At 45.0% G+C, this 14,850-nt stretch overlaps 1 protein-coding gene across 1 annotated transcript in view; it reads right to left on the bottom strand.

The window, feature by feature from the left end:
- Positions 1-14,850, bottom strand: part of LOC101358052 (nucleoporin NUP188 homolog) — a 49,894-nt gene that overhangs the window by 3,068 nt on the left and 31,976 nt on the right. Inside the window, exons 20-37 of the mRNA XM_023730797.1 lie at positions 14,596-14,710; positions 12,153-12,273; positions 11,977-12,043; positions 11,241-11,369; positions 10,775-10,908; positions 9,825-9,931; positions 8,660-8,866; positions 8,388-8,557; positions 7,644-7,713; positions 7,186-7,253; positions 6,584-6,779; positions 4,767-4,844; positions 4,386-4,471; positions 3,973-4,118; positions 3,510-3,691; positions 1,860-2,060; positions 1,573-1,665; positions 335-493 (exon numbers count right to left, since the gene is read on the bottom strand). Of these exons, the coding sequence (XP_023586565.1) occupies positions 335-493; positions 1,573-1,665; positions 1,860-2,060; positions 3,510-3,691; positions 3,973-4,118; positions 4,386-4,471; positions 4,767-4,844; positions 6,584-6,779; positions 7,186-7,253; positions 7,644-7,713; positions 8,388-8,557; positions 8,660-8,866; positions 9,825-9,931; positions 10,775-10,908; positions 11,241-11,369; positions 11,977-12,043; positions 12,153-12,273; positions 14,596-14,710 (2,329 nt within the window). The remainder of the gene's footprint in view (positions 1-334; positions 494-1,572; positions 1,666-1,859; positions 2,061-3,509; positions 3,692-3,972; positions 4,119-4,385; positions 4,472-4,766; positions 4,845-6,583; positions 6,780-7,185; positions 7,254-7,643; positions 7,714-8,387; positions 8,558-8,659; positions 8,867-9,824; positions 9,932-10,774; positions 10,909-11,240; positions 11,370-11,976; positions 12,044-12,152; positions 12,274-14,595; positions 14,711-14,850) is intronic.

The raw sequence follows: 14,850 nt of genomic DNA, 5'->3' as shown, positions 1-14,850 counted from the left end.
GACCTGGATGGTTCAGGTACCTGACACACCTGCTCCTGCTATTTTGTAGGGAGGACAGGTCCTGGGCCCGCAAACGCTGAGGTGGCAGCAACCACAGGTGGCTTTGCATTACTATTAAGAGTTTCTGTCTGAGCTGATCCTAGATCCTTCCCCCTCATTCAGCAGTTCAGCTGCACTCTGGCTCGCCTGTCAGCCAGCAGTCCTTAGAAATGAGGGCACCCACACCCCTCAACTGGTAAGCCCCAAGCTCCTTTACCCACCTGGCTCCCTCCTGAGTAGCCCAGACCCCCTTTTACCCTAACCTCCACCCCTATGATCCTGGCAGCCCCCTCACCTGTAAGGTCCGCTCCTGGTGAACACCTACAAAGTCCAGGGCCTCGGTCAGGAAGTTGTAGCGTAGGGTTTTAAGGAGCCTCTCCATCAAGGACATGGACAGGCGGTAGACCCCTGGCCAAGAGGGGGCATCCAGGGACTTCCGAGAAGTGCTAGGTGTCTAGGACACAAACAGCAGGCAAGATCAGGACACAGTGTCATAAGAACCCAGCCAATAGCTACAGCAGGGCCTCACAGAAGCTGAGGCAGCCCACCTACTTGGAGGAGAAAACCTCCTAGAATGGGCATAGCTATCTGCCTGGCAACTGGCACTGCTGGAGAGGGTCAGAGACAAGGAAACAGCACTAGGCAGAGAAACAAGAATCCTGGGTTCTAGACTAAAGTCTGTCACTGACAAACTATGTGAGCTTAGGCATGTCACTGCCCTGCATTCTTCCTCTAAATGGTGTCTGGGCTAAATTTCAAATACTTCATGATTCTAATACTGTGAGATATTCGGCTGAAGCTGACTCCTAAGATTAGGAGACATCTCTTAAACTAGAGGAGTCCCTGAGTGGTGCAAATGGTTAACATGTTCAGCTGCTAACTGAAAGGTTGGAAGTCTGAGTCTACCCAGAGGTGCCTCGGAACAAAGTCCTGGTGGTCTACTTCCAAAAAACCAGCCATTGAAAAACCTATGGAGCACAGTTCTACTCTGACACATACGGGGTCACCATGAGTCGCAGCCCACTCACAGCAGCAGGTTTGGATTTTTTTGGTTTACTAAACTAGTAGTAGCCAAGGTACATAGAGGACTGGGTACTGAGTTCCCATCAGGTGCTCACAGTACCCACTTCCCTTCTCCTGTTCTTGGTCAGAGGGGGCAAGCATGGAGCAGAAGTCACATTTGCACCATTGCCTTTGGGAGGCAGAGAGGAGAGGACAGCTGTCCTAGCTGTGCTCTAGCACCATAATACCAGGGACTTAATCTGGCTTGGCCCTCCTTATGCCTATAAAAGAAACGATGCACCCCATCTCCCACAGCTGGTGAGTATAGCCCGAGTGGTACCTTTTAGTGGCCAAGCTTCTCTCGCTAGAGATCAGTACTGTGACTTCCTCATCATTAGTACATTAGACATGCCACTAAAGAAGAGAGCAACTTCAGGGGCAAACAAAAGACTAAGTGGTAGTGGGGGTGCAGTTTTCAACTGGAACTTCAGCTTGGCTACTTCAGGCCTCCAGGCGAGCCCCATCACTCACCTGCACTGTCCCATTGGTGCTGAGCTGGTACACACTCAGGAGGGGCAAACAAATGCTCTGGGTGATGCCGGCTCCAGCTACTGCTGTGGCTCCCTGGAAGGAAAGGACGTGGAGTAAGACAGAGCCTGTCACTACACCACCACCGTGGGAGCTGAGCCCACAGCCACTCTGCCCAGGGTCAGGCAGCACTCTCAGGCTAGACTACGGCTTACAGGGAAAACTGCGAACAGTGTCAGAAGCCACTCAGCACAAGATGGGCCCCTCTTGCACTCAGGTTTGCCTCATACCTGCTGGGTGCGAGCCAGGGTGAGCAGCAAGTGCAACGAAGCCTCGGTGAAATGCAGGTTCTGCTTCATGCGAAGGCTCACCTCCAAGGTGGTGAAGAGGGTCGGCAGGATTGGGAGTCTGCGGGTCACCTGCAGCCACGAGTCGCCATCCTCATCCACCTCACATAGCTCCTTGGCCAGGTGCAGGCCCAGGACACACACCTGCTAGGACCCAGGGGGAAGGAAGCAATCCAGGAGAGGAAGAGAAGAAGGGCCGATAGTCCTGGGCCTGGGTCCCCAAGACCTAGATGGTTGTATACATCTCCAACAGAGCTGAACTAAATCAGATCCTTTCCAAGCTGCTTCTCTCCAGTGTCTACTTTTCAGGGAATAGCAGCAACTCCATTCACCCCCATGAGCAACCCCTCAACCAACAACTCCCTCCCCCAACACCCAAAATGTCATGCTACTTCTCATTTCACATCTGGTTAACTCTAACTCTGCCACTGGCATGGAGTCTGTGTGACATTACCTCCTGCTGCAATGATGCAGCTGCCTCTCAACGGTCACCCTTCATCCACTCTTGATCCTCTTTAACCTATTCTGTATACCAGCTGCTTTTTAAACTTATTCTGACCGTGACTCATAGTAATAAATACCTTTTACATTATACTCTTCTACACCCTATTACTTCACTGGCCTAAGTAGCTACTCTTAACAACCTACAAAACACTCTTAATATTTTCTTTTGCATTTTATTCTACTTCATTAAAAAAAAAAAAAAAAGAGTTGGTTGAAACCAACTAAACTGATTTCAAGATCCACAGTTTGAAAAACATTGCATCCAAGGAGCCCTAGAGATGCAACAGTTAAGTGCTTGGTTGCTAACCAAAAGGTTGGCTGTTCGAATCTACCTAGCAGCTCTGAGGAAGAAAGACTTGGTGATCTGATTCCATAAAGATTACAGTCAAGAAAGCCATGTGGGGCAGTTCTACTCTGTCACACGGAGTCACCATGAGTCGGAATCGACTCAGCCATACCTCACAACAACATACCATCCAGAGTGATCTTTCTAGAGTGAAAATCTGATCATTCTTCTCCCCTGATTAAACATCCTTAAATCACTTCCTAAATCACTTAGGATACAGACCAAAGACCCTGCCAGGTTTGCACATCTAGCACCTCCCTCTCCAGCCCCATCTCACCCCACACTCCCCACCCAGCCTTCTAGTCTGCGCTGACACCAGCCTTCCTTCAGGTCACAAGATGCTCCTGACCCATGCTTCACCATGTGCTGCTCTCTCTGCCCAAATATTTGCCCCTGAACGCTTCGCCTGGCTGGCTCTACTAATCCTTTAGGTCGCCACTGAAAAAGCACTTTCTAGGAAGCCTTCCCTCAGTGCCGAGATTAGGTTAGAAACCCAAGTTTTACATTTTCCCTGTACTTCCCTCCTGTAGTAGTTGTCACAAGTGAATTCCTATTTCTCTGCATAGTCTCTGGTTTACTAGCTTTTTCCCACTAGCCTGGGAACTCCATCAGTACAGTGACCATCTGTTTTGTTCACTAATAGCCCCCAGGGTCTAGTACTGGGCCTGGCACAGAGCAGGCAGGCAGTTACTATTTGTTGGACGTGTGTATGAAGGACATACTGCTCTAGGACGTTCCCTCACCCCATCACGCTGGTCCTTGGGCCGAGGCCGAGAGCAGTCATCCGTCTCCATGCTGTCCTTGTCCTCTGTGGTATTGCCCGATGCCAGGCTGTGGCGGGTCTGGTCAAAGAGTGCAATCACCTCTTCTTGGAGGGTCTCACAGACGTTAAACACCAGCTGGGAGTACTGGGGGATGTCACTTACTGTAGAGCAGACAGGAAGGGAACAATGCCATGCTCATCATTATCAACTCTCACTGCACAACAAATTCTCCTTCCCAGGCAGGTGACTGGGAATGTAGTATGGTATTCAGAGGGAAAGTATCTGTCTCACGAGAGGAAAGAGGGAAAAAGTGGGGAAGAAAAAGAACTTTCTAGAAGACAAGACCTCCAAGAGTGAAAACAAGGAAGCCCTGCCTAAGTGGGCTGCCAGCAGGGGCAGGAAGACTGCTACTGCTACTCCACCATTGCAGTCTGCCCCTCACCTCTCATCTCCTTCATCTGCAACACTGTGATGAACGCTGAAAACACCTTGGCCTTCGTCTTCTCCATTAGTTGTTGGTCTGCCTGCAGCACTCCCTCCAGGATCTCCGTCAAGGGGCCAAGAATTTCATCCACAGAACCCAACTCTCTAGAAAAAATGTCAAGGTGCAGAGGGAGCGAGTACACACCTCACAAAAAGGTCACAAATGCCTCTGCGCCACCCGGAGTCTTTGCCTCCCACCTGTGTGTTTGCTATCAGTCCCATTCCCTATGACAGAAAGTTAAATGAACCTATAGCCCATTGTAGACCCAATTTCTCACATGTGGCGAGGTAAAGGGTCAGTAAAGAGAAGCGAGCAGGCATGGTTGTGGAGACTGCCGGCCTCAAGCCCACCTCTCTGGGCACAGCCCTCACCTCTTCCACTGCCGGAGAAGGATAAGCAGCAGGGTGCACATCATGGAGCCAAGGCGGAGGCAGTTCACTGAGGATGGAACAAGGAGCTGAGGGGAGAGAGCAGAGCAGTTAGAGTCTGGCTTCCTGTGAGCTGACACAGTGGCAGGATTTGAGCTCCATCCACTGACCCCAGCAGCACGCCCACAGGGATGGGACAGAGTGGGAGAGACCAAGGGTTGGCATGGCAGCAGCAGGCCTTGGCTTCCCCACTGCAGCCTCAGGTCTCCTAGGCTGAGCCCTTTGATCTGACCACTTGTGCAGCTGGCAGACTCAGAACTCTGCTATTTTGATTTCAGAGACCTTCTCCCGTGAAGGAACATGAAATCTCCTAGACACACTTACTAACGCTTTGGTCCCATCAAGCACTTCAAGAAAGAGCTGGCGACGCACCGCAGAGTCGCTCAGGTGCATGATATCTGCCTACAAAGAACAGAAAAAGGTCTTGGTTCAGAAAATTTCCCAGACTTTAGAAGCTAAAAAACTTGAGATCTTCTGTCAGGCACCTAGTCATTGATAAGTCATTGTCTCCCTGACTAAAATGGGTCTTGATGGCCATGCTGTTTCTTTGTCCATCTTTAGATGTCAGAACCAAGCCCAGTAACACTTCCTCTTCATGGCTACATCCCTCTCCTCCTTAAAGCCCTTCAAAGGCCTCCCAGTGTATTAGAAATACAAACCAAACTCCTCACCATGGCCTAAGAGGCCCCATGTAATCTAGTCCAACTAACTCTGGTATCACTTCCATGGGCTCACTATATTCCAGCCCTACTTGCCTCCTTCCTCCTTAAACACACCAAGCTCTTTTCCACAACCAGACCTTCATACTTAGGATTCCATCTACCTAGACTGCTCTCTTCCACAAGTCTTTAACTAAAAGGCTTCTCTGCACTATTCAGGTCTCAGTTTGGATATCACCTCCTTAGAGAGGGCCTCCCAATCAGCCCTATCTAAAATTAATCTCTACCATAGCATTTTGATTATTTTCTTCATAGCAAATTATGACAATCTAAAACTGTATTTTTTATTTGTGAATTTGTTTATAATTTGGCTCCCTCCTGGGCCTCTCTCCCTAAGATCAAGCACCTATATGCCTTTATTCACTGCTGTATCCCTGGTGCCTGGCACATGGTAAACATTCAATTAATATTCCTAAAATGAATAAATGAATGAATGATTAATGTCCTAGACTTGACCAAATAGGTTTCCGAAAAGGAAAGAGGATGGCAGGATTTTCAGAACTCAAAAACAACTCAAAAACTGCTGCCTGGCTACGGTCTAAAAGGCAGGTGACACAGAGGTTATTCGCTGGGGAATCAATCATTCCCCAAAGATGACTGAGTCATTTGGTGTGTCTGGAGTCTCAGGGGCCCATGACCATTTGTGCCACAGCAAGAACACTCACACACTCACTCTTTCTAGGATCAAAGTTCCAAGGAAGTGGGAGCTCTGGCTTTAGGGAACATCTCACTGAGATTGCAAAAGTATGTTCGGGACAGGGAAGCATCTATCAAACTGAAGTTATTAATGAAGTCAAGATATTAATCTGGATTCCCCAGGGACAAGCAGTTTAACACCTAGTCCTTACAAAAAAGCAATATGGTGTCAAACCACAAGAAAACCACACAAGCTCTTCCCCAATGTTAACCTGCTCCAAAAACCAACTCTCAGTGCAGAGACACTACAGACACAGCAGGCTCTATTCTTTTCTACGAACCAATGAAATAAACTACAAACTGCTCTCTAGAGAAGGTGTTGCTGCAGCTGTTACAGCCACCTGCTGGCTAATCAACAAATATTTACCTAGCATCTATAGGGCACAAAGCAAGAGAAGGCAATCACGCATTTGCATGAGAGGCAGACTAAGGAAGGGAGCCCCTTAGACCTATTCAAGACCACAAATGTAGCTAGAGGAGGCTTGTTATGGATGTCTAAAGGGATTTTTAAATTAGTTCTCTGCACTGTTCTTATGTGTCTCTTGTTGGACCCAACACCCTCAAACACCCATATTACCCCCAATCTCTTTGCACAGAACCCGTTACATTTAGCTCTCAGGGACAAATCCTGATTCGTTTTTCATCCCAAGAGGCTGTATCTACTAGGCACCTCAACATATTGTTGCTAGGATACCGAAGTGAAGACTAGCCCAAGAAGGTTCTTACATGACTGGTGGCAATGATGAGAAGCATCCGCCAAGCAGAAACCAGCAACTGGTACTCTACCAAGGAGGTGCAGCTGCTGCCCTCTGTTTCAGCCATGTGAACTGCCAAGGATTTGACATACCCTGACCAGTAGACAAAGCGTTTTTCACTGGAAAATTTCTTGAGTGTATCTTTTAATGACTGGTCTAGTGAGCCCCTAGAGTGTCAAGAAAAAACAAAGCCACAGTTAGATTCTGATAGGAATATGATGGGCATAGACCATTCCTGAGGCAGAGAAAGCAACCTCACATTGGGCTTAAAGGCAGATGGCTCCAGGATCAACTCCAATGTGTGAGGTTCATACTTCTTGCTCAACATAATGGGTTAGGTTGAAGCCTTTTCCAGAATTTCTCCTCCATAAAATCCTGGTCACACGGAGTTGGCTTCACAATACTTCTCTGACAATCATAAATGCCATCAATGGATTGGCCCAGGACACAATTCGCTGGCCCTCCATAAATGGTTCCAAACCAGCTCTCTCCTCGGCTTTGGCCCAACGGTGGGCCACTATGATCTGCCCATCCCAACCTTTAATTAAAGTCTCAAAAGGGGAAAAGACTCACTTAACAACATAGTATATCTCCAAGCAAATTATCTTCATAATTAGGGCACAGGTTTCCAGGATGCTGGGCTGTGGAAGGGAAGAGCAGAGCAGAAACCAGTCACATGGAGAAACCTCTTCTCTGGTGCCCCCCACAATGTAACAGAGCAGGGATCCAGTATTTGAAAAACAAGAAAGCACATTCCCTATCAAATGTAAATCAAGAGCAGAAGCATCAGGTTCACAATGTCTCCAAGTGAGTGAACAAGACCACAGAGCCATCAACGCAGAAAAGGTACGCCATTTTTCTTCCCAAAGCAAGACATTAAAGAAAGAGGAAGCAGGCACTTGAGAAAAAAGTTTCTAATGAAGAATAATTCTGGTTGTTTAACTAGGGGAGGTATCATTTTCTACACCTCACAGCCCAGGCTTTCCTCCCAGGGACTTCCAGTCACTGTCCCATCCTTCAACACAGCTTACCTCAGATGTTTCTGAGAGGGGAGAAAGGGTTCCAAACAGTGGGCTGGTTAAATTCTCCCAAAACTTGGGTCTAAAAAGGAAATACACTGGAAATCACACTGTTTCTCTCACATAGTCCTTTTCAGTCCTCTAACTGCCTTCAGTGGTTACTTCTCCATATTTTACTAGTCTCAATCTTAACATGTATCTTATAGGTCAATTGTTCCTACATATATGTAAACGGTTTCATAGCAAAAATCAGTTTTTCATCTCCAGAAATACAATTATACTTTCTAGAGTTGGTCAGTAAAAACCTTAATGACTCATGCTACTTTACTTTCCCAAAAGTCCCACAAAGAAGAGAGTGAAGAGGGAAATGAGGACATCAGACTCCCATATTTAGCCTTTTTAATATTCCTTCCTTTGTGCCAACAGAGTCCATGAGAAGAAGGGTGTTTTGGTCCAATGGTTCAGCAAGCTAGACTCCCATCTGAATACACTGTTTCTAAGAACAGTGGGTTAATTGTGGCTAGCAGAAGGCGGGAGCACAAAGGCAGTTAAAAGTTAAAGATGGTACTTGCTAGAGGCAGTATTAAGAGAGTAAGAGTAAAACTTCTATGTATCAAACCAGGCAAAAAGCACTTTTTATACATATCGTCGGTGAACTGTCACAACAAAACTGTGAGATAGGAACCATTGTAACCCTCATTTTACAGACCAGGACAACGAGACTCAGAGTTAAATAACTCCCAGAGTCAGACTTACTTGGTTCTGAGGACCAGCATGGCACTATCCCGACGGTCCTGCCACAGGGCATGCAGAAAGGCAATGGCTGCACGATGCAGCAGGGGTGGGCACCAGTATCGATCCTGCTGCTGGCAATCAATCAGCTCCAGCACTGCGTGTAGACAGCTCCACACCCCAAGGCTGAATTCCTGCAAGAGGGGACAGGTGAGAGTTCAGGTCCACAGCCACTGCCAGCAGCTGTACCCCTCCCAGGGAGCCATCTCTCAACTTCATCGCAGGTGGAGGCTCACCTTGGAGCCATCACTGCCGTCCTTCACCTCCAGGTTCAGAAACAGTTCAATGAGGCCTGGCTGGGTCTCTACTGCAACTGTGAGGAACTCCAAAACCATGACTTTGATGCGCATGTCCTCAATCTTGCTCTGCAGCCGAAACAGGAAGGCATCGCGAATGGCAGCCGCATCGTTGCCCAGACAGGCATACACCGACATTGGGGCCACCTGGTGGAGACCGGGACACGTAGGCTTAGATCTCTGCCTCCAGGCAACCTCAAGAGGCTTCTGCAGGAGGGTGCTGGAGAATTCCCAGAAGAGGGGCAGAAAGGGAAACATTCAGACTCGTAGTTCTGAGTCAGAACGGAGATTACTTCAGGAGAACTACAGCACCAGATGTCTAACAATTTACAGGAGAAACAGTAATCAACATAAAAAGATGCTCAACCTCTCTCACGATCACATAAATGCAAAGTAAACATGAGAGAATATCTTTTTTGCTTATTAGAATGGCAAAGATTAAAAAACTGATGATGTCCCTTGTGGCCAGGATACCGTATCAATTTATTTAATATTTAGGGACTGTGAACAAAAGCTTTTAGAGTTCTATGGATAATAATGTTTATTGCAGCACTGTTTACATAGCCCAAATGAGTTATGATGCATCCATTCAATGGCATGCCATGCAAACATTAAAAAGAATGAAGTAGCTCCAACCTATCCAAAGGAAAGACTGCAAAATATGCTGTTAAGTAACGAAACCTAGCCACAAAACAGTATGTACAGTGAATTCTACTCTTGTAAAAAACAAAAGCACACACCCAAACACCTTTTAATATATAAGCACAGATAAGAAGAAAGAAATGTGGAACAATGTGTACCAATCTGCTCATAGGGACTCTCAGAACGAGGGGATCATAGGGTACCGTAACCTTCTATGTTACATATATTTGCAATGTTCAAATTTTACAATGAGTACGTAAGTCTTTTGTAATCAGAAAAAAAAAAAAAACAAAAAAAAAAACCCCTCATAAACACACATTTATATTTAAGTGTATGGGTATGGCTATATTGCTATAAAAGTCAGAAAAGTACAAGCCAGCTGTTTCTCTTGGGAGAAGGCAAGAGTAGTCCCAAGCAAAAGAGTCAGTTTTCTGGGGCTCCGGATGGTGAAGTGGAATCCTACCGTGGCCAGACGTTTCAGCAGTTGGATGGCAAGACGTGGCAAAGCAGGGTCATGTTTGTGGTAGATGTATTTGGCTAGAACAGCAATGAGGTTGTTCCCATGGGCACCTGAAGAAGCACAGGAGTCAGCTGAGACATCAAGTGTGCCTGAGTCAAGCTCCTAGAGGTTGCTTTCAAAAAGGCTCATAAACGTGAGAGAATTTACCCTGAATAATTTGGGGGCCAAACCAAAACCATGTGGCCGTATCATTCTGACTTTTTTCAGTGGCAAACAGGACGGTCAGGATAGAATTGTAGGTAAACAATTCAATCCAATTCATGAAGAGCAGAAAAAGAGATAATCTGAAGAAAACAGGTAGTCTTCTAAAAAATAGGTTAGAAAAAGGCATCACACTGAAGCATTGCACTGAAATGCAAAAATCACAGAAATCTCAAAATGATATGGCTAGTAAGGGCCTTAGATATTATCCGAACATCTCCTTGAAAAGGAGGAAAGTGGGTTCCAAAGGGATTAAATGACCAGTTTAAGGTGATAGAGTAATAGCCAATACCTACTAGGTACCAGGAGTCTATGTTTTACATGTAGTAATTTATTTAACCTTTACTATAATCTTATAAAATAGATTATTACTTTATTATCCCAATTTTACAGATGAGGAACCTGAGGTAGAGTTTAGTAATGTGTCCAAGGTCACACAGCTTGTTGAAGCCAAAATTTAAACCAAGGCAGTTTAACTTTGAGCCCATGTCCTTAACAATTATTTTGTCATCAATAGGAGGTAGACATAAAGTATGATCCAGTACTCTTATTTCCAAGTCCAAAATGGAAATTGATGATCATTTGCAAATCTCCTCAAGGAATTAATCAGAAAATACTGTTGACCTCCAAAAGCAGAGTCAGAAACATGTACTTACATGCAATAAGTTGCCAAGTGGAACAGAAATACATACCATGTTGTGTGAGAGCTTGTTCCAGGGGGGACACCACATTAGAAGGAGGTTTCAGCCGAATAACATTGTTGGTGACGGAGAATGCCAGTTTCACTGTCTTGATCAGCAGCTGCCCCTGGCCCTCTGCTCCGTCACTAGGGTGCCAAATGGAAACCAAAGTTGATTCAGACAATATGACATCATTTGTAATGTACATGCTCTCATGAATTAGATTCCAACAATAATCCCAGAGTTCAACTACTTCTGTTGAGTCTCCAGTCCAAACCAGGAGAGACAAGGAGTAATTAACTCCCCTTGCTATGGCCAGCCCACATAGCAGCCAGTAGGCTGTCTAAGGGCTATGTTCTAGGAAGAACATGATTGTTTTAAAAAAGCTACTTCAAGTTACCTTAGGCTAGAGTTCTTAGAATATGCAGTCTCAGGCACAATAAAGACAAATGGGGGAAAGGTGGCAAGGGAGTCCTACCTCCGGGGCTGAGCTGCCATCACCATGTCAATGGTGTCCACGCCAATGCCCATGATGTTGATAATGGTCTGTCCCGCTTCTGTGTAGGCCAGACTGCAGATGCACAGAGACTGAAGGCTGGGACTGTGACTGGAAGACAGAGGCATTCTGAGTTACTAGGAAGTCACCACATTTATCCTTGGAAGGAAAGGGCATTGTCCAGCTAGGCTAGGGTGGTAACCTAATCAACTGCACATCAGTGACACAGATCAGCTCTCTTTGCCAGAAGAAGACACTCTGATCAATTGCCTGGAATAGACTTGATCCTAAAAACCAACTTGAGAATCTAAATGTCCACCAATTAATGAAAATATTTACTGAATAGACCATGATTAATCCATACAATAGAATGCCATGCAACCATTAAAACAAGACAGACATATATGTAGTGCCCTGAAGACATATAGACCAGTTTGGGTGTGTATGCACACACAACACACACACACAAACACACACACACACACACACACACACAGAGTCTTGTTCCCATTTCATTTGCTCTTCTCTTCAAAAGGAGAAAGGGTAAACAGTCCAGTGAAAAGCAAATCACAACCTCAAGTGTAGTAAGCTCTGGGCTCAACAAAAGGTGAGTTCTCTGAAAGAAATGAGATGAATCTGCACAGCAGAAGCCCATGTCTTCCCTTGATGAACAGTAGCATCTAGGAGCACCAAGCTCTAGCAATCACTCTTCTCATACCTGCTCTGCAGATCTGTCTCATGACACAGGTTCAGTATCGCATGGATCAGCTCCAAGATCAGGCAACCTGGACTCCGGAAAAGACATAGGAATGGCCTTACCCCAAGAAAGGGAGACAAAGAAATCTCTAGGGAGCCAGAAATTCCCCCAAGCCTTCCCTGCCCCGCTGTCCTTACCAATCTGCTCTCTCACACCATGAGAATTGTAGCGCCACTTGTGGTAGCTGGGAAGCATCTCCTTCAGAACAAACATGACACAAGGCACCAGCCCTTGGCTCTGGGTACTACCAAGCTGCCCCTACAAGAAACCATGCTGTGAGGGCTTCTGCCATGTGAATGCAGGAAAAGTCATTTAGTTACTAAAGATTTACTAACTCCAAAACCATAAGTTCAAATGTAATCTGGGCCAGCCTTGGCCATTAGTGAAAAAAAGACATCAGAACACCTTAGGTCAACTGAGCCCAAGTTGTGCATTTCTCTAAATTTGAAAAAAAACCTAAAAAGACCAATGTGACTATGTCACAAAAATACCCGCATGAGGAAGAGAGATAAAGACTAAATCTGGGAGGAAGGGAGGTACCTTACACATAAAGAATATAGGATTGTTGATAAAGGAGAATGCCAATTTCACCGTCATGATCATCATGACAACCTTCACCCTCCACCCTATCACTGGAATACCAGAAAGGAGATCTGATACCCTAAATTCTTTGTCCTAATACTACTTAACATCAGTTCCTCCTTATCTCAAAAATGGGGGTTCTTTATTTATATACAGATAAACATCTGTGTTGCTATTGTTAGGTGCTGTTGAGTCAGTTCCAACTCATAGCAACGTTATGTACAATAGCACGAAACACTGCCTAGTCCGCACTGGGAAAAGAGAGGGAGGCAGAGAAAAAAAAATTACAGGGCAATTACAAGGTTTCAAGAAACTGTAATCACAAAGCACTGTTGTACACAAATTGTCTAGATGGCTCAGGCATAAAGTAGAAAGCTCTGCAAGGGAATTAATCAAATCCAGGCAATTTGCTATGTTTCAGCCCATTGTGGCAGCCACTGTTGTCAATCCATCTCGTCAAGGGTCTTCCTCTTTTTCATTGACCTTACCACGCACGATGTCCTCCCTCTCCAGGGACTGTTCCCTCCTGATAACATGTCCAAAGTACATGCGATGAAGTCTCGTCATCCTCGCTTCCAAGGAGTACTCCAAGACAGATTTGTTGTTCTTCTGGCAGTCCATGGTGTATTATTCTTTGCCAACACAATAATTCAACAGCATCAATTCTTCTTCAGTCTTCCTTATTCATATTCCAGCTTTTGCGTGCATATGGGGCAACTGAAAATATCATGGCTTGGGTCAGGCGCACTTTAGTCCTCAAGTAATGTCTTTGCTTTTCAACAACTCGAGGCTTGAATTTTTTCTTCAGTTTTTTCAGCTTGAGAAATGACGAGTGTGTTCTTCCCTTTTGGTTTTCTAACTGCAGGTCTTTGCACACTTTATTATAATATCGATATTATAAACATCTGTATCTATATCCACATCTCTCTACACTATTGTTCCTATTTTTTAAAGCATTCATTTATGATGTTCTGTGGTCTGGAAGTGTGCTCAGTGCTTTGCCTGCATGACTCTCTCATAAACTCCATGTGGCAGAAACTGTAACTATTATTCCTATTTTATAGAGGTTCTGAGAAATTCTGTACCTAACCAAGGTCATGAAGCTATAAGTGGTCAAGCTGGAATTTAAACTTAATTCTGTCTCAATACAAAACCCATGCTCTTAACTGCTACGCCAGTATTTTTCAAACTGAGCTGTGACCCATTAGTGGATTATGAAATCAGTAATGATCACAACTTTAAAAAAACACAAAAACAAAAACCAGAACAGAAAGTATCAAAGTATAACTCTTGATAGGGGACTCCCTGAAACTATTGCCCTGAGACACTCTTTAAACCAGAACCAAACCTATCTCCTGGGATTACCTTTTAGCGAAATAGCAGAGTGGCACACAGAATAAAGGATGTAACTCATAACATGAGACCAAAAGGTCAACAATTACTCAAAAGCAAAGATGAGAAGATAAGGTGGCAGGGAAACTAGAGTACTAGAAAGAGAACAAGCTGACTACAATTAAAGAGAATGCTGACACACTGTGATAAATGTAACTAATGTCAATGAACAACTTGTTTAGAAATTGTTAAATGGGAACCTAACTTGCTATGTAAACTTACACCAAAACCTCAATAAAATATTAAAAAAAAGGTACATCTTATGTAGTAAGTGCTGCACTATGAAGCTTTGCTTCAGGAGTATACACACATGTGTGTACTAGGGCATGATACAAAATGTAGTTATTACTCTGGGCTACAGTCAAAATAGCTTGACAGTCACTGCATTAAACCTTATGGCCTCTTCAATTTTACCTCCTAAGTCTCCTGAGAATATTAAATAAATTCACATAAAGCACCTACTATAGAACCTGGTACATAGTAGGAACTCAATATATAGAAACTGTTGTCATCCTAACATCGGGACAACTGTTCTGCCTCCAGACAAGAAGACTACAATAGCAGGTGGCAAGGACACAATTTCAGAATCATCTGACCAGATTTTACCTTGACTAGAGTGGTAATCAATCGCAGAAAAGCAATGGTGACCCCGTACTCGCCTTGGGGCTGTTCACTGTTCATCAAGAGGTTTCCATAGCCTCCAGCATTCATCCCTTCCGCACTGGGAAAAGAGAGGGAGGCAGAGAAAAAAAAATTACAGGGCAATTACAAGGTTTCAAGAAACTGTAATCACAAAGCACTGTTGTACACAAATTGTCTAGATGGCTCAGGCATAAAGTAGAAAGCTCTGCAAGGGAATTA

Source organism: Trichechus manatus, unplaced genomic scaffold (assembly GCF_000243295.1).
Source record: "Trichechus manatus latirostris isolate Lorelei unplaced genomic scaffold, TriManLat1.0 scaffold00038, whole genome shotgun sequence".
NCBI classification, from domain to species: Eukaryota; Metazoa; Chordata; class Mammalia; order Sirenia; family Trichechidae; genus Trichechus; species Trichechus manatus.
The sequence above is the reverse complement of the archived record's forward strand: the minus strand, read 5'-3'. Positions and strand labels throughout refer to the sequence as shown.